The 23938-nt window shown below is 37.4% G+C and overlaps 1 protein-coding gene across 2 annotated transcripts in view; it reads right to left on the minus strand.

The window, feature by feature from the left end:
* LOC145492242 (ubiquitin carboxyl-terminal hydrolase 9X-like) overlaps positions 1 to 23512 on the minus strand; it is a 177418-nt gene extending 153906 nt beyond the window's left edge. For both annotated transcript variants that reach the window (XM_081471606.1, XM_081471605.1), the window contains exons 1-8: positions 23342 to 23512; positions 20794 to 21242; positions 16337 to 16449; positions 14037 to 14149; positions 12082 to 12136; positions 3230 to 3280; positions 1088 to 1203; positions 77 to 143 (exon numbers count right to left, since the gene is read on the minus strand). In XM_081471606.1, coding sequence (XP_081327732.1) covers positions 77 to 143; positions 1088 to 1203; positions 3230 to 3280; positions 12082 to 12136; positions 14037 to 14149; positions 16337 to 16449; positions 20794 to 21094 — 816 coding nt within the window. In that variant the 5' untranslated portion in view covers positions 21095 to 21242; positions 23342 to 23512. The remainder of the gene's footprint in view (positions 1 to 76; positions 144 to 1087; positions 1204 to 3229; positions 3281 to 12081; positions 12137 to 14036; positions 14150 to 16336; positions 16450 to 20793; positions 21243 to 23341) is intronic.
* Between the last annotated feature and the right edge of the window lie 426 nt (positions 23513 to 23938).

Consider the following 23938-nt stretch of genomic DNA (forward strand, 5'->3'; position numbering starts at 1 on the left):
CCGTTACTGATTTGTACAGTACCCAATGATCTACGCTAATCCTTTTTAAGAAGGTATAACTATGTATACAACTCACTATGACAGGTAAAAAGTAGTTTTCTACAGTGCCAGTTGTAAGAACCTCAGCACAGGATCCAAAGGGTCTGAAAAGAAAAAAAAAGGAATTCACTCATTGGATTACAAAAATTTGTAACTACTATAACTGTCTAATTTCTTACATTTGTAGACAATATTCTGCATGTTTCTGAGAGATACTACCATATTTAAATGAAATCATCTATCCGTAACATTCCCACCACATTCCCCCCACATTCACTTGAGAAAGACACCCTGCGACAGCGTCAAAAGCCTGTGGTCGCTTAACCATTGACTCTGCTTCGATATCTTGTTCATTATTAACTAAAATTTTGATTTCTTGTCAATCCACAATATTTTTAAGCTCAGAGATGTTGATTTCATGTAACATATCAAACAAGAAAGACTGTGTTTGACCCCAATTTCAAACACCGAGAAGAGAGTCAAAAATACAATGCGTAGCGGAGTATTTTTGACGAACTTCGAGGTGTTTGGAAATGTGGTCAAACACTGTCTCGAGTGTTTGATTTATCTTCTCAATCAAAACTAAAACTAAGGAGAAAGCGGAGAATTAAAATTGTAAAAATTTAAGCTAATCAAGATCAGATATCCAAACACTGTTACGGTCATGATTTCCTTTGTTTAAACTTGATGAATTATTAATGAGTTTGAGAAGTCAATGGGAGACCTCACAATTGCCTGTTTTCCCTTAAAAAACAGTAAACTGTTGATTTCACTTCTACACAAAAGCTCAGAGATGTTGTTTCATCATGAGGAAACAGCAAAATGTTGATTTCACGTCAATGCAAAAGGACAGAGATGTTGATTTCACTTTTAAAAAAAGACAGTAAAATGTTGATTTCACATCAACACAAAAGCTCAGAGATGTTGATATCATGAAAAAAGTGAAATGTTGATTTCATGCCACAGGAAACCTCAAAGATGCTGTTTTCACTTAAACAATTCTGTCAGTAAAGGAACAGAATAGTAGATAAAAAAGTGTATAACAAACCTAAGCAGTGCTGCTAAGAGTGGAACACTAAGATTATTGCCGTCACATATTCTTTTCTGTAATACACTAAAGCCTCCAAGTATACCAAACTTGTTAACCAGATCTACAAGCCATCCCTAGAGAAGAAAATGAAGCTTCATATAAATTAATGATTTGCTCTAAGTTCCACAAATCTATTAAATGGTATTTTTTATCATTATTATTAACTTCAATACTAGCAGTAATTCTTCCTTTTAATAAAAGTGCATTTCCATGTTTATAAACATTACATTCCCTCAATCTTGATAGTCAGATTACAAATTACCAAGATTCTGTGTCCCCTGACAGAGGTTAGCCCAAGTGGAGTTTTGTCTCAAGTTTTAAAAACTAACCTCAGTCACCTGCCATCATAAGCAGGATGAATGTTACCTGTTGCACATCCAATCAAGTTCACACCCACCAAGTTCGCACCCCTGAACTTATCATAAACTTTCTATTTCAAGTTTGCCTTCACCTTATAATAATAATAATAATAATAATAATACCGTATTGACCCGTGTATTAGTTGATCCCGTGTATAAGTCGAGCCCCAATTTTTGAGGCCAAAACCTAGATTTTCTTAATTTCCAGGTAAGAATTTCTTGGAAAACTTATCTTAGAAAACTTATTTCTTAGAATTATCTTTCAACTACCAAAATATGTAAACAAATCACAGCAAGTTTCAACGCACAGTTTTAATAAGCTTATTACGGCATGTACACAAGCGTTTTACCAAGTTAAGAAACACATGTCCATGAGGGCTTTTTGACGATAATATTTGTCAAATGTTCACAAAATCAAACATAAGGATTTCAAAAGAACCTTTTTAAGTGCGAAGAGATTAAAAGTGGCTTTATAAGACAGGCAAAACACCAAACAAGCTCAAGACTTTCAAACGACTCCATAAAAAAAGTGCAAAGTGTGCGTTGGGAACTTGGTAGCCAAGCCTTGAAATCGGTCGAGTACTGGTACAGAAGTCCTCACGCTCATATCCTGCCAGGTTACTAAGCAGAAAAGTTCGAAACACGAAAGATGTTTTCTCCGAGCGGCTTTACTACAGCTTTATTTACAGGAAAAATATTGGTTCGTCATGACAAAATTGAGCCAATGAGTGTCTACAAGATTCAGGTTAACATTTAGCAGATAAATATTGATGCATTTTAACTTGAAGCTCTGATATAGAGAAACAGATCACCAAGCGAACATACGTTGTAAATTGTGCTGCCGCTTATTACATGTTTGTTAACATTGAAAGACAATTATTATGTTAATTATTTGACTGGTGCATGGATCTCAAGTTTTGACCCATGTATAAGTCGAGGGCAAATTTTTGGACTGATTTTTAGGTCTTGAAAGGTCAACTTATACACGGGAAAATACGGTAATAATAATAATAATAATAATAATAATAATTTACCAATTTATAGAGCGCATATTTACATATTCTGATCAATAGCGCTTTACAATCACCATAAAAATTGTTTCATTATGCCCACAACGTTGTCTTGTTCACACAGTAAGAGAAAGATAAATTTTAAGCACTTGATTGCTAGTCAAATCAGTGTGGGTGCTAACTTGGTGGGTGTGAACTTGCTTGGGTGCTTGTTTGCTATAAAAATCCCATTTTAAAACCTGCTATACAGCTGCGGTTTCTCAGGATATAAGGCTGACTGTGTGACTGAGACATCAAAACAAAGTGAACTATTACCTTCAGGGCCAGAAAAAAATGTAAGCATAATCTTTCTCGATGTCTAGTCACAGTAAGTGTAGATTTGATTTAAAAAGTATTGTTACAAAGGTTCCCTACTCGACGGTTATTAAAGTGCCCCATTTGTTATGAAAGTTCCCTACATTACAAAAGTTCCCTACGTTACAAAAAGTTGCCTTTTTTGTTACAAAAGTTCCCTTTCTTCTGGCTCTCTCTCTCTCTCTCTCTCTCTCTCTCTCTCTCTCTCTCTCTCTCTCTCTCTCTCTCTATCTTTCTCTCTCGCAGACATAATCCAGTTACAATTGTCTTATATTCCCGCTCTCGTTGGATTCTGCATTCTTGTTGTTGCATTGTGTGTGTTTTCACTTGGTGTTTCTGTCTTCGTTTGAACATAACGAATTAGAATGTAACCATACCTTTGGTGACCTGGCATCAGGAGGTCTGGCATAAATGGAATTTTCAACCACCTGTAAATTCAACATACTATGTAAGTGGGAAAAGTTGCACATTGATGTTTCGCATTACAACCAATATGGCTTCCTTATTGACAAAGGTATTTAACGTGATATTCATGTTCTCTCCCAAACACAGGGAAGATTATTTTTTCAATGCTAGAGATAAGTAAAGAAAGTTGAATATCTGATAATATCTGATGAAGAAATGGAAAGTTTGTTCAAAATGCAAATTTTCATTTTAACAATAAACAAGAGTAAAAGTCAAACCTCTCCACAAGACCATCTTGGGGACAGAGGAAAGTGGCCGTTGTAGAGAAGTGGCCGTTATGGGAAGTAGGGGTGCAATATGACACTTGACAAAGAAATCAAACAGAAACAGTGGCCAAAAACAAGCAGAATGTATAAGGTTTTGCGACCTTTTACAATAAAATATGGGGTTTTGTAGCCACCATCCATCAGTTGTTGATTATTTGGCCATTGTCAAGAGGTTATTTTGGCAGTAGGGATGCACTTTTGTGGCCGTTGCCATTGTGGAGAGGTGGCTTTTTACAACTAGCCACAGAATAGCATCAAGGGAGGTTGGACAGCCAATCAGGAACATGTACTTTCTAACAAGTTGATTTGGAAGCAACCGTTGCTCGATCGAAGAAGGGATTTTCTTTGCATATGTTCTTGGCAATAATGTGTTTGGTGATCCAGTTACTTTCCGGTGCAGTGCCATTATTATGTGGGCTGAGTTCGTTGTTGGTTCTCGCCTTGCTCTGAGGGTTTTTCTGCAGGTTCTCCAGTTTCCTGCCTCCACAAAACGGATGATGGTAGCCATTCAAACAGCCTAAGAAATATTTTGCATGGATGATGGCAGTTGTTCGAACAGGGAAAGAGAAACATTGAATGGATGCACATTTGATGAAACTTCAAATTTTGCAATAAGTATATTGAATCATGTCAGCTGTTGTTTACCTTTTCTACAAAGTATTTATATCCATCAAAACATAAATGAAACCGAAACAATGAAAACATGCATCAACAGATCCTAATTTTGCCATTCAGAAATAACTGGGTAAACAAATATAGCTGATGAAGAAGTTGATTCTCACCCATGCCAAGTGCCAACAAACAACAAATTGGCCTGCTGGTAGTCATCACTATGTGTACAGCTACAGTTACACAACATGAGTTGGAAAGTTTCTTCATGATGTGACTAGTATTAAGTTCTAAAGTGTAAGCCACAAACATCTCAACCTTGCTGTAGATAAATCTGGAGAGAGTTTCGTTCAGGAAGAACAGATCATTCGGTTGATTTTACCACCAATAGTGGGTAGATTTTGGCTTTTTCTTGGTTTATAATTATTTTCATCCGTTTGATCACAATAGGCCATTCCAAATTTGTGTAGGGAACTGGGGCAAGTTTCAAATTCTAACCAATCAATAAACTGACACCACCACACAAAAAATGACATTGAGAGTAGTCGCTTGACCAAGTTTGATGCTTTTAGGGTAAACAAGAGACCAAGTTATAGACCTTGAAACATGGTTCAAAATCCATACAATCGTCTCAAATTTTGAGACAGCCTCCCCCAAAACCATATAGACTCTTAAATTTTTTTATGATTTCTGTGATACTCTTAAAAATGGGCAAACATACCGGTAAGCGATTTTCATCTCAGTTTCTTTCAACTGGTACGTGAATGACAGGATTTTACTGTTGTCACAAACTGATAAAAAATTTTAAGCATCAAACTTGGTCAAATGACCACTCTTACAGGGATTCAGATTGGGTTTTTTTCCAAGTCGTCAGCTGGGCAAGTATGCCAGATGACATACTTGCCCTGGCAAAATTATACTTGCCCATTTAAATAGGGAAGATTGGCAACAGGACAGCATGTAAATGGAAAGTTTACTTTTTTTATTATTTTCACAATACTAGTCTCCCTGTATGTCCGTAGTCGCGGCCATCAGCGGACACAGAAAATCCAAGTACAAATGAAAACCAAGGTCTCTTTGGCTGCCACAAAGGCTGAAAGGAGCACTTTTGCTCCTCCTGCTTCTATTTGGCTTTTTCCTGAGTGTTAACATTATTACTTAACACCATGCCCTGATCAAAACAGCTAATGCAATTGCACTATTTTTGCAGATGCAGGTGCAGTCCAGAGCATCAGCAGTTGACAAAATGAAAATTGAGCAGACAATGATTTCACTCACGGAGAGAATACACATCATCCAAAATGGCAGACCAAAATGGTGACTTTATAACAAAAGAAAACTACAAATCTCCCTTTGTTTTCTAAGAGTTCCAAATGGATGTCAAGTGGTAGGAATGCAGGGACCTCATGAGAAAATTTAACAATTTTTTTTTTCTGGTACAGTCAAACTTAACTCGTCCAGTGGACGAGTTTTCATATTGTTTTGGTCATCCCTACGATTTCTTAGTCATCACGGACAACTGGATGACTGCAAATATGGATCCCTCCTCTTAATGTGATCTTACATGTGACGGTGTCACTATCGATTGGTTAAAATTTGAAACTCGCCCCAGTTCCCTGTGCAATTTCGGAATGGCCTATACATTTTATTGGTTGCTTCTGGATTAGATACTGGATTCATGATCAATGTTACGTTTACGGCTTGATGGAAACGAAGTGCATGTATTGATGTCCCAGAGTCCCAGAGTGCCTAAGTTGGAAACAACTTGACAAATGAGCAAAATGTTTTGTTTTGGCATCTTTTTCGTCGATTTTTGGGTACCAAAACTGAAGGAAAAACAAACATCTTGAGATCTGCAGAGCAATTCCTTTAAAATAAAGGTTTTGTGACAAAAGTGTGACTTTCATTTGTTTTGAATGTTTAAATTTAAAGCATCACAAAAAGCTGAATCTGATCTGATTTCCTTTGCCGTTTGAAGGGCAGATATTTTTGTCATGAATGGATTGCAGCAGTCCTTTCAACAGCTGAACATTTTTTCCTCACGGATAACCTCTGCCGCTCAAATGGATGAATATTTTTTTCGAGCACATAGCAACAACCCTGCGACGGCTGCTTTTTTTTTTTCAAATGGATAGCTGCAGCCATTTGAACAGCTGAAGATTTTTCAGAATGGATTACCCCAGCTGTTGAAAAGCTAACAAATGGATGACAAATGGATGACAAACAGCAAGCAAACAGTTTTTAGCCATTTGAACGGATAGCCATTAGTGTACGTTTTTGCATGAGAGGTCACATTTCTGCTTTCCATTTTTAGCTGTAATAAAATAGAGTGATGATAAGTTATGTACTATATCACATTAGCATGTATGGCATTCTGTAGTAATGTATTGTTTCCTCTGAATTTAATCAGTGTGTATTGTGCAACAGTGTTTTGTATGCTTATAGGCAAAGTGTAACTAGCATATATTGTAGATACATACTTCAGTCGGACATTATGCAGATTCTCCACACTCACTCTTGTATACTGTACAAGTCAGATTTGAATAAACTTACCACTACAGCATTATAATAGCTGGTTTTCACATGATGTCACTAAAATTTGAACTACAAAACTATTGATCTTCCTGAGATTTTACTTTAATGATGTATAAGAGCAGCTGAAAACTAATATTCATACAAATTTTCGCTCCGAATGGGTCCTTGGTTTTGTGATACACTACGCTTGAATTTCTAAGCTTTTGCGTGACGCGGCATTTACATGACAGCCTAGAGAGCTGTCATGATGGTTAAAACAGTGACTTATTTCGGGGAACTTGGCTATCTGAACAGTTTATGTCTTAGAAAAAGTAATTTTTTAATGTTTTAGAGTTCCTCGAGGGATAAATTCACGCTTTTATAGCAAAACTCAATGACAGATGTTTCTGTTGGTTTCCGGCCGCCATGTTGGTGCCCATACGGATGGGCACCAACATGGCGTCTCCATACAAATCTCTATAAATTTGAGAAAAAAAATTTTCCGCATATCTCGCATAAGAAAAATTGCTGTGACCAGAATTTTAGTGAGAGTCTTTCCACATTTACCTTCTTTCATTTCCCAGATTCTGGACTTTATCTATTGACCGGTTTTGATTTTTTATTTTGATCTATTTTGAATTGCATGACACTGAAAACCAGCAACACACATACTAGCTATGCAATGCTTTTAAGTGGTATACCATAATTTTCCACGAGTCATTTGTATTTTCTCGGATCTCAAGCAGTTTAAGGCCTGAGTCAGGAATGTACAGTAAAGTAGAATTATGGTTGGGCAGCTATATCTCTTAAAAATTGGTAAAAAAGGAAAGGAATTAAATGGTTGTCACTGGCTAAAAATATGGTTATCAGACGTTTCGGCCACTACTGTTGCCTTCTTCAGCAAAAGATGGAAAATGCAAATGTTAAACGGCGTCCTGATAGAATATGTAATAGATGTGTGATAAAACTAAATGAGCAATAGTCTCTAGAGTATTCTTAATGAGTGTAAAAATTCTTAATGCCATTGTACACGTTCGGTAGCGCTATGTGTTCGTTTGTAGCGTTCCTGTCTCGCACGGAATGCCAAGCTTCAAGAATTAGTCTTTGTTTCCATACTGATGATCTGTCGACAATTTCAACATTCTCCAAATCTATTTGGTGACCATTGAGCATATGGTGTTTGGCCAATAAAGAGTTTTTGTCCAATGTTGCTATAGCCTTTGCGTGTTCTTTCATACGTGTTTTTAACGCACGTGATGACTGACCAACATAAACACAGTCACAATCTTTACATTTGATCTTGTAAACAATGCCTCTGTAAGCCTCTTTCTCGATCTTGTCTTTAGGTTTTTGGAGTATGTTCGAGATGGTGCGAATAGGTTTATGGGCGACCTTGATATTGAAACCTCGAAGAACGCTTGCGACTCTTTCGGAAAAACCTTTGGCATAGGGGAGGATGACAAAACCACGATGGTCGGTATCATTCGTTTCTTGTTGTCTACTCAGTTGGCGGCCATTGTGAATGAAATTTGCAGGGTAGTTATTAGTAGCAAGGACTTTCGTTACTCGTTTAGTTTCCCGTGAAACTTCCTCCTCCATGGAAGGAATGTTCCTTGCGCGATCCATGAGAGTGCACACGACCGAGTGTTTATGCTGAGGATGGTGGTGTGATTTGAAATCAAGGTAACGGTCGGTGTTAGTAGCTTTCCTGTAAACAGACACAGCGATCGAGCCATCTTCTTGTCTGGTTGTTTTTGTGTCGAGAAAGGCAATGGAACCTTCTGATTCTATCTCGATTGTAAATTTGATGTGAGGGTTGATGGAATTGAGATGTGAGTGGAATTCATCTACGTGCTCTCTTTTAACACATATGTGGCTGTCATCTACGTATCTAAACCACCATTTAGGAGGGTTAGGGGTCAATGAGAGAGCCTTTTCTTCGACATGTTCCATGATGAGATTGGCCAAGATGGCACTGACTGGGGATCCCATCGGACAACCGAAAATTTGTTGGTAATGGTTGCCTTGGAATATGAAGAAAAGGCTCTCTCATCGACCCCTAACCCTCCTAAATGGTGGTTTAGATACGTAGATGACAGCCACATATGTGTTAAAAGAGAGCACGTAGATGAATTCCACTCACATCTCAATTCCATCAACCCTCACATCAAATTTACAATCGAGATAGAATCAGAAGGTTCCATTGCCTTTCTCGACACAAAAACAACCAGACAAGAAGATGGCTCGATCGCTGTGTCTGTTTACAGGAAAGCTACTAACACCGACCGTTACCTTGATTTCAAATCACACCACCATCCTCAGCATAAACACTCAGTTGTGTGCACTCTCATGGATCGCGCAAGGAACATTCCTTCCACGGAGGAGGAAGTTTCACGGGAAACTAAACGAGTAACGAAAGCCCTTGCTACTAATAACTACCCTGCAAATTTCATTCACAATGGCCGCCAACTGAGTAGACAACAAGAAACGAATGATACCGACCATCGTGGTTTTGTCATCCTCCCCTATGCCAAAGGTTTTTCCGAAAGAGTCGCAAACGTTCTTCGAGGTTTCAATATCAAGGTCACCCATAAACCTATTCGCACCATCTCGAACATACTCCAAAAACCTAAAGACAAGATCGAGAAAGAGGCTTACAGAGGCATTGTTTACAAGATCAAATGTAAAGATTGTGACTGTGTTTATGTTGGTCAGTCATCACGCGCGTTAAAAACACGTATGAAAGAACACGCAAAGGCTATAGAAACATTGGACAAAAACTCTTTATTGGCCAAACACCATATGCTCAACGGTCACCAAATAGATTTGGAGAACGTTGAAATTGTCGACAGATCATCAGTATGGAAACAAAGACTAATTCTTGAAGCTTGGCATTCCGTGCGAGACAGGAACGCCATAAACGAACACATAGCGCTACCGAATGTGTACAATGGCATTAAGAATTTTTACACTCATTAAGAATACTCTAGAGACTATTGCTCATTTAGTTTTATCACACATCTATTACATATTCTAGCAGGACGCCGTTTAACATTTGCATTTTCCATCTTTTGCTGAAGAAGGCAACAGTAGTGGCCGAAACGTCCGATAACCATATTTTTAGCCAGTGACAACCATTTAATTCCTTTCCTTTTTTGCCAATTTTTAACATGCCTGGGTACACACCGAACATTTTTAGCTATATCTCTTATTATATTTGTTTCACCAACCTGTAATTTTCACTGATTATAAAACTTGGCGTCCTGCCTTGCCTTAACATGTTATTTTGAACACAAGACAAGTCCAGTGATCCTTTTGTTAAAATTTGGTAAATCTGCGAATTGGTGGTGAATTTTGATTGAATTGATCAATAAATGAGCATTTTCAATAAAAATTTAAATTATCCACCCTGCAACATTTGGAATGATCTTCCTTGATGTCATTTTGAGAAGAAATAAATGATCAAAAGTCAAATTTTGTTTAAGAAAATGACCTTTGACCCTATAAAATGTTTCTGCAAAAAGAGGGACAATCATTCCAAATGTGAGAGAATTGAAATAATTGACCTGCATCTAAAATGCATTTTTATTGGATGGTATTACTAAAGACTGCTATCAGTTCCTCAAACAATGCGTATTTTCTGCTAAACATTGGGTGATGTGTCATGTGACTCCTCAGAGGCACCAATTCTGCTTTAAAATGTGAGCTGAACTTGGTTCCATTGCCATTTTTGTCTTCAGAAATACAGCTGATAAATTATTTTTATATGTAAAAGTCTTTGACCCAGGCCTTAACGTACTTGAAATATGTGTACACAAGCCTCTAGGCAAGTGTGTATACCAAGAATATATAAGTGACAAGTGAGAAGAGATTGTCGCATAACTATTTTATACCATGCCATAGAAATACAGTGGCCACCAACTTAATCACTGTGACATATGCACAGCAAATGATGGCAAGGTTAGATGCAATACCGTGGAATATACAACAGCTTTCCTGTATTCTGATTGGCTGTATTTTCTATGGCATGGTATAAATTGCAATATACCTATGAAATTAAAACCTGAAAAAAATCAGGCCTCAAATCTACGGTCTTTCATATATACATTCGTATTTTTCACCATCTACAGCTATGATTAATGAACTCAGAACATGGCCAGCTCCCAGCTGGCATGATAGCTCAGTTGGAAGAGAACTGCACTGGTATTGCAGAGGTCATGGGTTCGAATACCATTCAATACTGATTTTTTTTTTCTGGGCTTTAATTTCACAGCTACTTAAGTTGCGTACTGCACTGTTGACCTATTCCACATGACCCCCACCCCTTCAGCACAAGACTACTCAATTAATTGACATAAATTAGCGGGCATTAAGCGGTAACAGTAACATCTCAACTCAATCAGTATCTTGTGGGTTTCCTTTACGTTGTTTACTATGCTCTTTTGTTGCCTACAGTATCTCTACTCTAAGGCATTTTAAAAATCGAAAAGAAACAGAATCAAAAATTATTTTCTTACTAAGCACAAGAGCGGTGGAATTCAGACCATGCAAAGGATATTTCCCAGATATTTCCTGTCGGAGGCAACATTTGAGCCCGCTTTGTAAATGATACGAGCTCTATTGCTTAAGTAAAATGAGCCTTCACTTTATCAATCAATGCTTCATTATTTTCACATGTTTTGTGTAATTATCTCATCACACTGGAAGAACGCCCCAAAGTATATTTCCCTTAGTATCTCGCAACAAAAATCTCAGCTAGTGAAGCACACCTTTTGAGTTTGTTTCCGGCGGGTTTTTAACATTTTTCGCTAAAATTTGGAGAGAATGTTACCTGATAATCAGGTAAAAAAAAATGGTGTCAGGGAACTTTTAGTTTTTGCTTCTTTCAAAGTTATGGCTATCTTGGTGAAGGGAATGCATGTTTTATCACCTCTCAAAGTTTAAGTGATGTTTTTCCTTTTTCACTTTCAAGTACAAAAGTTTACTTCTCAATAGGAAGCAAGTACAGTAAGAGTTACAGTGTGGTGTCGAGCCGTGTAAGTTCTTATTATTTTTTCACCAGTGTACAGGAGAGGTACATGTACATTTTAACAATACTAAATTCATGAAATATTAAAGGGGCTCAGTCCCAGTTTGCACATATTGAAAGGTTTAGCCTCAATTTTTCAAATTCGTCATTTGCAATCTGTTTTAATCTTCTCCATCCTTAGCCATCCTTGTTCCTTAATGGTTTATCATTATCTCTCTGGTGTTTTTCTCTCTTATTAAACTGTTATTTTCAGGATTCCTAGCATTTAAAGGTAATTTTGTATGTGGCCAAAATAACTCAAAATACCATGACTGAGCTCCTTTAAGGACTATGTATAGCAACTAACCTGAGCTCCCTGAGGAACTGTTTCTGAAGGTCTTGCACCATTGTAGATATTAAATCTGAAAAAAAAACTGCTTAACAAATGCTACAACAGGTTGTGAACTAATACAGACGTCATGCCTACTCTTCCACATCAAAAACAAACTTAAGTACTTCATTTAACATTGTGATCACTTAATGCAGGTTTTACAAGTGAAAAATCCCAGGTTTAGCTTTTACAATATGTATGTAATGAAATATTGCTCAGACAGAACTGACTGCCTAAAATAATAATCCAGGACAAAGTGCAGAACTATGCACATTTATGCATCAGCTGTCAGGATGTTGATTTTAAACTTTTCTTCCAGTTACATGTAGGTACTTCATTTATGACAGCTTTGATGAATCTAGCAAATCCAGTTTTGATTTCAACATGTAAATTTGGTGACCCAGAAAATATCCATACCCAACCACAGACAGCTTACATATTACCCCATAGCCTTTGGAAATTCCAAAATGCCCTACCCTACATGCCCTCTGAATTTCAGAATCAGTAACCCCTCCTCACTTCTGCATTTATGATTTCTACATCAACCTCTGGAATTCCCTGTTTGAATCCCTACAACTTCCAGCAAATGAGATTTACACTTTTACATCTGCCCAGAAGTTTTTGCTCATAGTTTCCAGTCACACAACTGTCTCAATAGGGCTTAAAGTGAGGCAACTAAATCTTTGACCTCTTCAGTTGCAATTTGACAACTAATGAATAAATCAATTTTTGTTTCTTAATTACTATGGAAATTTGAACATGTGAAGGCAAATCCTGCATTATTTTCCTTCAACATCACGAATGATATTCACTCGAATGATATTCAGATGCCATTACAGCAGTATCTTTATGTATATGTATCGTTGGTGCATATTTTGCGTTGGCATCCAATCAAACATAATGATGCCTGTTGAGGTCCCTCACAAACAATGAATGGAATTCCAGGCCTACACACCTCCCTGTTCAACAACTTTAAGGTCTCGGGAGCTTGATGTACAACCCACATTTTATTAATTTTCTTCTCTAAATGAATGCGATTTCTGCACACGCCCAAAACAAAAATGTCATAAAACACGATGCTAGTGGAAAGAAAGGCATGCTGTCATGTTGAAAATGCCTTTTTGAGTAGATTGGAGCTAATTTAGCCCATATCCAGCCTGAAAATCTCCAGAATGTCCAAAAAATGCGTTTTTAGCAAAAAGCTCCGCGAGTCAATGGGTTAAACTCCACTTACAATCTAAATAATAACCGAGACAATCAGGTCACACAAAATATATTGGTTTCTCACAAACCAATTCGCTCACAATTTGTTCCAACATCATGCATACTTTCCATACTTTCCCCAGAGAAGTGATTTTCTCCAAGACCCCCATCCCTCTGGAAATTCCCATTAAGCTTGATACATTTCTTTAAATGTTTTGGTCTTAGAGAACCACCCAACCCCTAGGAAATTCCAATCCCTTCTGTGGGGGGAGTATGGAATCCAATATTTTCTGAAACTGCAAATTGCCTCTTCATGGATTCTCTCAAGACATCATCCTCACATTGGGAGAAAAGAAACTCACAAGAAACAAAACAGGATGGTGCTAACTTTCTTTAGTATCCCAATTAGTGGACTAATGCAAATTCTGCATTTTGATTGGCTACGCTACTAGGGGACTATTAGTAATAGTCATCGAGTAGCGAAATTGGCGCCATCGAACATGACGCTTTCTTTCGTTTTATTCCCAAATAAATATTTCTTCAACTTGCATTTGCTAACTTTATTATTATCTTTTCTGTCCGACTAGTTGGGTGATACTAAAACAATTAGACCCTTCGCCCTCAAGGGCCACAGGTCAATAGCCCATTCGGCTTCACCTCGTGGGCTACTGACCCATAGCCCTTGCGGGCTACGGGTCTAATTGTTAATTAGAGCAATAGTGTCTAACCTGGACATGGGATTAAAGACCAAAGAAAGAAGATCCAGAAGTGGGAACCAATCCTGCTGCAGTTTTGTCACACACAATTCCACTAGTTTCTCTGTATTCTTCAAAATTGCTTTCTGTCAGATCAGTTCAATATGTGGTTAATACTTAGCATCATGGTTTTCTGGCCAGTTATAACATACATTTATACATTTATTAAGATAATACACCACCCGCACAATTCATTGGGAGCTGACCAGTCTGGGATCTAAGTGGCATATTTTTCATGTCCTCCATAGTGAGGACATTGATGACTCACAGTACCGCCAGAAAGTATTTACCCATTTGCTGTGATTTTGCATTAGCTGATTTTCAGATCAATACCGCATACTTGAAAAATAGGTCTGCAATGCGTACTTGTGCATGGGCTTAAATTTATTCCATTCAGCTAGAGAGTTATTTTAAATGTCAGTATGTGGGAGTAAAAGTGCTACAAGTCAGAAGGCAATCCCTGAAAAGGTTAGTATAAAAAATAATGAATTAGATCATGCAGATTTTTAGATTGCTGATATCAACATACAAGTCAATATAAATTTTAAGCAAGAAGTCCTATTGACAGAAGACTTTGTTTACAGATGTCAAATTAACTTGAGCATGAAGTCTCAAGATGGTTTCGTGGAATTACTAAGTCTGTTACATAATAACGTCTGTAACTGAAATTTCACCAATTAGTTCCAAATAGACACCTTGTCGATTATGTTGAATTTCACTGAGGTTCTGATGATTTTTGCCATGAATTAAGAAATATAGACATGTTGAATAACAATAATTAATTTGCATAGACAAGGCAGGTTCTTTTGTCAAAATGATACCGTAAGCACAGTAAAAAGAAAGCAATATTGTTGATACATATTGGATGCTTCTTATAATAGATTGTTGAAAGATTACATGAATATGTTGATCAGTGGGTAGTGGTTTCCATAACGTTTTCTGGAAAATGATTGTGTGACAAACATTAAAGGTCTAATGGAGTACTCCACTTCCCATTGCTACTACTTTCTTCTGCTCACAAGGCACAGTTCAGATGTCGCTCACTGTTGTTTGTATCAGAATTGTTTTGCACTGTATTTAATTCAAAATGTAAGAGCATTGTTCAACAGCTTTCATTACAATATTTAGTTCTTCAATCTCTTTACAGAGACAGGTCAAGCTGTCTATTAGTGTTTCATCTGCTATAGCATCTCTAGGCAAATGTCACCACTGTTATAGTAAATTTGCATTTGACATTACCTATGGAGCTCAATGCTGCTTTGATTATTTAGATCTGTTAAAAACTAACTCTATTGGTATTGTATTGCATATTTACATTACATGCTGTAATTATAACTGCATTGCATTGCAGGGCAGTGCAGTGCAGCGCAGCGCAGCACAGCACAGTACAGTACAGTACAGTACAGTACAGTACAGTACAGTACAGTACAGTACAGTACAGTACAGTACAGTACAGTACAGTACAGTACAGTACAGTACAGTACAGTACAGTACAGTACAGTACAGTACAGTACAGTACAGTACAGTACAGTACAGTACAGTACAGTACAGTACAGTACAGTGTAGTGTAGTGCAGTACAGTACAGTGCAGTGCAGTACAGTGCAGAGCACACCCCATGCAATGTACACTAAATACTAGCCGAGCCTGGATATGTTAATAGCTTGCATGTGCAAAACAACCTCAGTATTGCCAAAAAAACTCACCCAGCAATACCTGGATGAAATAACAAGAAGAAACAAGGCACAAGTTGGAAAATTTTTAACCATGAAAACTGTAACCAACTTGCAACAGAAAGCTGGCCAAAGATTATTCAAAACAGAAAAAATAGCAACAGCATGATACACCCAACAAGTTGTAGCAATATGGCTGCCTTCACCCGACATTGCTAGTACCCAGACCACGAGATGGACAATAATGCATTGCCTTTTTCGACAGTCACCTGTCAGTCTTAATAATACCATGGACAAAGTTACAAGATTTTATGACAGCTTAGTGTGGGTTATACTTCATATAAGCCCACACAAAAATTACATGGTGGCTCGAAGATGAGAGTTTTATTTTCTTGTGTTAAACACAACACTTTTGAAAGATACAAGGAAATCACTAAGGATCAGCTGCTGGTTGAAAAAGAACTTAAAAGTGGCCAAAATTTAACACAAAAACAAAGACTTGGGTAAACTTTACAGCAGCCAAGACAAGAGCTTGTTAATGAGCCAGCCTAGTGTTCCCTTAGCTACATACCTGAAAAGAAACACGAAAAAGTTAAACTCACATGAATGTCATACTTCCATCCATTGACTGCCTCGTCATTGAGAATTTTATGAAATGAAGTGGTTAATCCATCCCTGAAGAACCTCTGACACTCTTCACTCTTAGTATCCAATCCTGTTAAATTGATTGGCACACTATTTAATTCAGCTAAGAAACACTGAGCTTACTATTACACTGTATGAGCAGAGTTCTCTTTACTTATCACATAACCCTGCAACCAACTGTCCGAAAAGCCAAGTGTGGCTCTGACTGTTTGAAGAGAAAAGCAGGGCTAACAAACAGCTAATTAAAATAAAGGAAGTTATGTATAAACATGATTTCTGCTGAACATCCAAGCAATAATGGCAAAAATAAAGTTACCAAAAAGACTTCATGACATTGGAATATTTGAATAAGTTAAGACGAACTTATTGAGACTTTAACTCTCAAACTGGCCCAATGAGAGAAAACTGAATTTGGAGATACATGTAGTTATATTTTAATTAAAATTGACGTTTCTCTTCAGTTCAAATTCCAATTTCGCACACTTTAAGCATTATTACAGGGTTTGGCATCAACTTTCTGCAGAATGCTTGAGAATTTAATGGCTGGGTCACTCAGAGAAATAAATTAAAGGGAGATGTATTCAAAATGTTACCCAGGGTTGTTATTAGAAGCCAGGACCCGGGTAGCGGCACCAGTCTACTTTGAAAGGATTACAAGCATGTCAAGCACAAAATTAAAAAAATATATACTCAAGTCAGCCTCTAATAAAAATTAAATATTCTTTGCGAGTTGATTATTACCTTTAAAAACCCTTTTTTGTCAATTACCACGCATTGTTTTTTTTTTTGCGAGATTAAGTGTTTTTGGCAGTTCATCGGGCCTTTCTGCTGTGAGGTGCCTTTGCTGTTACATAACTCTTGCACGTGACATACCACATGTTTGTAAGGTGCATTAAAACAGTCAAATTCACAATGGCAATCAAACACAGATCTAAGGCATCCTGGATAATTTTTTTTTCAGTTGTGTCCAAAAGGTCACAAGGTTAGTTTTTAGTAATTTAATACATTTCAAGTGTTGCATGCCAGCATATCAGTAACAGTAACTTACATAAGCACTATTTTACATAAGTTTACATTTGTCATCTGATTACAGCGCATCGAACCTGAACGTGAAATTTACACATGACACAATTAATTAGCCTATAAAAAGCTAAATGTTAAAAATCATTTTTCTATCAGTTATCTGCTGAATAGAAAAACATAAATTCAGAACTTACGGGTTTTGCTAAAACTAAAAGTGTCAGAGAATAAAACCAAAATGGAATGCGTAACACGTTACTTTTAGCGAGTGATTCTGTAATTTCTAGCAGTGTTTAATTCTAGTAGAATTTTGTGTGAATGAGGACTAATGACAAAATGAGAATTTCCCTCCCAGAATCAAGGAAAATGCATTCCTGGGAGTTCAATATTTCAAAATTTTCCAGGGGAGCATGGCCCTGGATCCCCCTAGGTGCTTGGGCATTCGGAATTCTACTAATTCAATTACCTGCCTACTTTATAACAGATGCCCTTCTACTTGAAAAACCGTGGTTACCATGCTATGAATTGATATTAGCACAAAATTTTTGCACTTATTGCTTGAATTTTGAGCAGAATCCATCGTAAAATGCAAGGAGAATAAGTCATGTTTCCCTCTCATTTCACTGTCATGAACTTGAGCTTACCGTTACTGTCTAAATGCAAAGTAGGTCAAATTTCAAAAATAATCCAGTTGTGCTTGTTATATTGCGGGTAGATGCTTCCAAATTCAAAAGGCTAACTTCTTCTACTTGAGAATATATCAGCAAAGCAAACAAAAGTAACAAATGAAAGTCAAATTAAGAGCTGTCGAGTGTTAATTTCCAAATGACATGAAAGGTTAAAGGTTTGCTCATATTACTCAAGCGACCAGTTTCAAAACAATTCTCAGAATTCAGTGTTTTATTTACCCCAATTTTTATTATTTTTGGTTTTTTTTTTTGGCCTGATGTGTAGTTGAATTGAGTGTTCTTCCCTGAGTATAGTTTCGTTGGGTAGAGTCATGTAACAGAGTGCTTTTTTGAGCCTTGAATTGCATATAAATTCAGAGGTGGTGAGCTCTGTCACGAAGCATAAATTCAAATAAATTCATCAACAATTCACATTTAGCTTTCATTTAAATTTTACACTGCCAATATGCAGAGGAAATAAGATCTTTTGATTTCCTGGGTTAATCTTTTCAATAATGCTTTCACTTTTTCAACTGGAGCTTCTGAAAATGCCCCATTTCAGCATCAGTTTAGACTGCCGCAAACCCAAAATACAAAAAAAAAATTGCAAAAAAAAATCTGGGCATTACAAGATTGAGAGAGCGATTGAGTGATGGGCTTATGCAATATATTGCATAAATCCACAAAAACGTGTCATGGTTTTCCTGTATTCTCATTGGTCAGGACTCGTAAAGACCTGTATTGGATCCATAAAGTTAAGGATGGTGCCTACTTTTGTTAGTGCGCACATGTTTTGCACATAATGCAAGGCATGGTTTAAGTGCCACGCGCACACTGGGTTGACATTGACGCAATCAACTTTGCTACCAAGTACACAACTAAAGTGAAAGCAAAATTTTCCTACTGTGACCAAATCAAGTTTAATGAACCTGTACTTAAACCAGTAAGACTAGAATAGCAGCATATCGCTAACCACTAACTGTTAACGTCTTCCAGCTGAAATACAAGCTGTTATCTGTCGAAAATTATACTGAAATCCAACTGTAAACATGTACCTGCAGATGGCGTAGTTCGCACGCAAAGCAAGTGCGAGATATGCAAATGTTTTACTTACTGGGAAGGTGACAGGAAAAAATGTAACAGGAACCGTAAACTTTTCAAAAAAGATCAATAACTTTAAAAAACGTGTGGTTACCTCAACATTTTATATTCTGAAATGGAAGTGGCAAGCCTATTCAACACGTGATTAATTTCTGGTTGTGAGAAAAAGGTATTTAGACTGTATTTAAGCTAAAGCAGAGGGAGGCTGTAACAGAGATGCCAAAAACGCTGTTGCAACAATTTTGTTATTAACAACATACCAAAAAGGGTTTTTATGTTACTATTTACCATGAAGTTTTAAGATCTTTATAAATGTGTTTACTTTTCTGTATGTAATGGCGAATTCTAAGAAAATCTGTCAAGAAATATCCTTTCCTTCTTTTTTTTTAGAAAAATGCTGATGTCAGCATTTTTACTGAGATTCTCGAAAAAATGCATGGCTACCCCCATTTTTCTTTGTGGATTCTAATAGCCCCTGCAAAGATCTACTTTTTTTGCATGGTCCAAACCTGGCACAAAAACCTTTGTATTTATTGGGCACCATCCTTAAAGCATCAAATAATTTGCCGACCCTCTTGTTCATGGCCATCGCAAGGGAAATACAGTTGTTTTGACAAAGGTTGTCCCACAAAAGCGTAAAAGTGTATTCAACATCCGATTGGTATTATGGGTAGAAAGAGCTTGGCATTGATTGACTGAGGTTCACAGTGTTTACCAACAAGAAAAGAGAAGGCATAAATACATTTGTTAGTGCTGTTTCCCTCTAGGTCACTGAACACCTAAAGCCTCAATCAAGGACCATGAACCCCCATTACCCAAAATACCTTTAGCCATTGTCGCGTATGGTTTTGTTGGACAACCTTTCTCGAAACAGCTGTATCCTTGACACTCCTTTGTTCCTCCACGCTTAAGGAATGTTCTGGCCAAATTTCATGAAAATCTGCCAATTCTACATACCTTATTAATTCATTTAAAGAGATGGTATCCTCATGAAAACTTATTGCAAGTTATCGCCATTTGAAGAGTTGTAAACATGTCACACCTTTACTCGGATGTATGTCAACAGAATACATGTATGCTGCCAGCCAATGAAATCATGACATCCCTAGCATTCACAGTCAGTGAAATGGTTTTCACGGGAATTTCATGGCAATTATTGTGTAACAGTCAAGTTTTCCTTGTTAGCTTCAGCGTGTGTTTATAGAGAGGTCTTCACCGCTCATGAGAAATGGGAAAAACCAAGAGAAATAAGCGGGGCAAGAGGACAGGTACGAGTATGCATGATCCCTTGCCACTGTTGGTCAAAGTTTTCTTCTTGTCTTCAAGAAATTGCGCTTTTGTCTTCTTCTCAAAAAACCTTCCTTCTCTAAATACCCTACGATCGTTTTAAGATTTTACATCCATTTTTTGGAAATGTTAGATTTTATAGCGACCTTTTTGTTTTGCTTAAAAAGAAAAATTTGACAAAAGTAGCACTCTCAAGGTATTGTGTAAGAAAATAGTTTTATTTTTCATATGTTGCCTTATAAATTGTTCATTTGAGCAGGCCCTATAGCACATTTTGGACGCCCACTTTTCAAATCCTGGCTAAAAGCCTGAATGTTAAGTGAATTAATTCCTCTTACCTGCTCGGCAAAGTCTGATGGATGCTTCCAAAAGTACCTCCAGTTCTCCTTTGGGAAGAACAGGCACCACCCAGCGTGGTCTGTTGATCATTTCATCCAATTTAGACAGTTCAGAAAGAGGAAATGCAACTTCACCATTAGGCAGCAAAAGACTTGCACTATCATCACTCTGCACAGCAGAGTTCTCATTGTCAGGTTGTTGTTGACTTGCTTCACTTGACTGGCTACCTTGCTGTATGGATGTAGTACTGTTTGGGGCCACCACATCTCCACTGGTCCCTCCACGTACAGATATTGTCATTTTGGTACAATGGAATGTCAAGTGTCATGTAACAACCATTGATGTGTCCAAACATTAATGTAGTATATAAGAAAATATCACTTTTCTTAGCCACAGTAAAAAAATATCACCACTATATCCTTTGTTAAAGTGCAAGTATGTGGATGTCCTGCAACCATAAGAAAGGTATTATCAATTCACTATAGATATAATTAATAATCAGGTAAATCTTGAAAGAATATTAAATATAAACTAGTGAGACAACCTCAGAGAGTGCAGAGAGCAATATACAACTGTGACACAGAGAAGTCACAGAGGTCCTGGCCCCTGCCATTCACAGTATTGACCCTGGAAGTCAGCTAGGACTTTCCTCCTTGAAGAATATGAACAGACAGTAGCAGTGTGTATGTTTCATGTCAGTATGGTTTTAGTCAAGGTCCAAAGATAACTCATGACTGACATTTGTCAAAATGCTTTGAATTTTGATTTAAAAAATTAAACAATACATTGAAGAAGCAAACGTGACAATTTCACTTTTCACACAAACAGCTATAACTTGATACTTGTTTTCCTCACAAAGGTATGTAGCATGATACCCTTGTCTTATTGAAAACACATGTTAGTTTTTCACTGCTAGGGATAAATGGAAACAATTTAATATCCGACAAAAAAGGGGAAATGGAACAATTTGGTCTTATTTGAAATGCAAAAGTTAATTTCACTGATAAACAACAACTCACTAAATTAGCAAACAGTCACACAATAGCATCTTATTCTGTCGCCAAATTTAGAGCTATTAATACAAAACAATACTGCAATAGGTTTATTCACAATGTAAATGAATAGATGGAACAAAACAGCAACAACAATGATCACCGGCAACAGAAGTACAGTAAAATAAATAGGCACGGTACTTTCACTTTCTGAAACCAAAATTTTCTTGCAGCCTTTACAAATGAAAAATTAATTGTTCAAAAATCTGACACTGTCGGGCAGAGAGTTGAATGATCAAGCAGCCATAGATGTTAAAGTATCTGCTTCCCTGAGAAAGTACAATAGAGGGGCAGCAGGTGATTGCACATTGTAAGAACACGTAGTATCAAGCCCTAGGATTTCACGGTAACAATCATTTCCAGTACCATGCCATTACCGCTATTCAGAAATAACAGAACTGAAAAACCGCCTGCATGTTGTTTTGAAAAAGACTGAAAATTTTCCAGAGAAATCTGAGCTGCCAAAGTTCATGCTTCCAATGAAAACTGATGCACTTATTTTTTCCAGCAGTTTCCGGGGTGGAAATGAATAATTTGCAAATATCAGAGCAGACTCACTTTCTCATCTCACGACAAAGCCACTAGATTCCGCAATCACAGCTACACCACTCGCACTTGCGCTCAAACATAAGCCTGCTTGCAGGCTACGTTACCATTTACCATGTAGTTTAAAGATGTCTATAAATGTTTGTAAATGTGTTTGCTTTTCTCTATGTAAAGGAGAATTCTAAGAAAAAATATCTTTACCTTCTTTTTCAGAAAAATGCTGACTTCAGCATTTTATTTGAGATCCAAGGCTAATTACCTTGGAAAAATGCGTGGCTAACCCCAGTTTTCTTTGTGGATTCTAACAGCCCTTGCTAAAATCTACTTTTTCTATATGCTCCTAATTTGGCAAAAAGGCCTTTGTATTTAGTTGGAACCGTCCTTAAGAGTGGGGTTACACAGTTATCTTTCCTAAGTTTAGGTTACAATTAAGGTTAGCCGCAGACCTAAACGTAACAGCATTATCATGATGTTGAATACAAGTGATAATACCTTATGTTTACATGTTGGTTTGAATGACAACTCTCAAACACCCTCAGTTAATACTGAGTCTTTTCAAATTTCAGGAAGTACTTGTCTTATTGTGCCTAATGGAATATAGTTTAAAACTTCCACATACACAAGCAAAATTCAAAACAAGACGGTCAACATGTGTCATCTACAGCCTGTCGATATGATCGATTGGAACAAATAAAGTGTTAGTATAGCATAGATAATTTCATCACATATTGTAACAACAAACCCAGCAAATTTTAACCGTACAAATTGGAGCATACTTAAGCTTAGAGCTTAATGAATCGCCATAACCCTGACCTAAAAATGTAAACGATTTCAAAAGTTTCCTGCTGTTTTCAAAACTGACAGGAAATGCAAGTACATGCAACATTGAAACTGCATATGGCTTCCATATCAAGCCAAAATTACCCGCAAAGAAGACTTTAAACCCTACCTCGTTTCACGGGAAGAATCTCACATAGCAGAAAATTTGTAAACCGATACAAAACAGATGATGGGTAGCTTGAGATTAATTTTCCTCCCCTTATAATCTGCAGCAAAATTCAGTGTTTTGCATGTGGAGCAAAATCCTCCTCGACGGAATGCACATGCGCAGCTCTTCCCTAAGTCACGTGTTTGTCAGTGTCCTGACTCGTTCCCATGGTCTTTCTGTCCCCAGGACAACAGGCTCCCGGTGCGGTGAGCCCGAACGAAGCCCCGATCGCTTTGCTCTCCGAATTCTTCTGTTTCGCGCTCGCCGAAATTTTTTTCGGTCCCCGCCGTAGCCTGTTCGCAGGCTAGGACAACACAAATATTCAAGGCTGAACTAAGACCCTCGCTGATTGGCCAATTCATACGAACAGGCCGATTCGACAAGAAAGTGATTGCAGTCGTAATGCGGACTGGGTTGAGATTTTTTGGGAATGGATTTGACCTCCCCGCAGAATGCAAAAGGAACGAAAATAAATGACATCATCTCAAAGCACGTACTTACGAGTCAGTTTTGATTTCTCAATCGTTTCTTCGTTTGCAGTTATGATTCTGCGCCGTG

The sequence above is a fragment of the Orbicella franksi genome, chromosome 7, assembly GCF_964199315.1.
Source record: "Orbicella franksi chromosome 7, jaOrbFran1.1, whole genome shotgun sequence".
NCBI classification, from domain to species: Eukaryota; Metazoa; Cnidaria; class Anthozoa; order Scleractinia; family Merulinidae; genus Orbicella; species Orbicella franksi.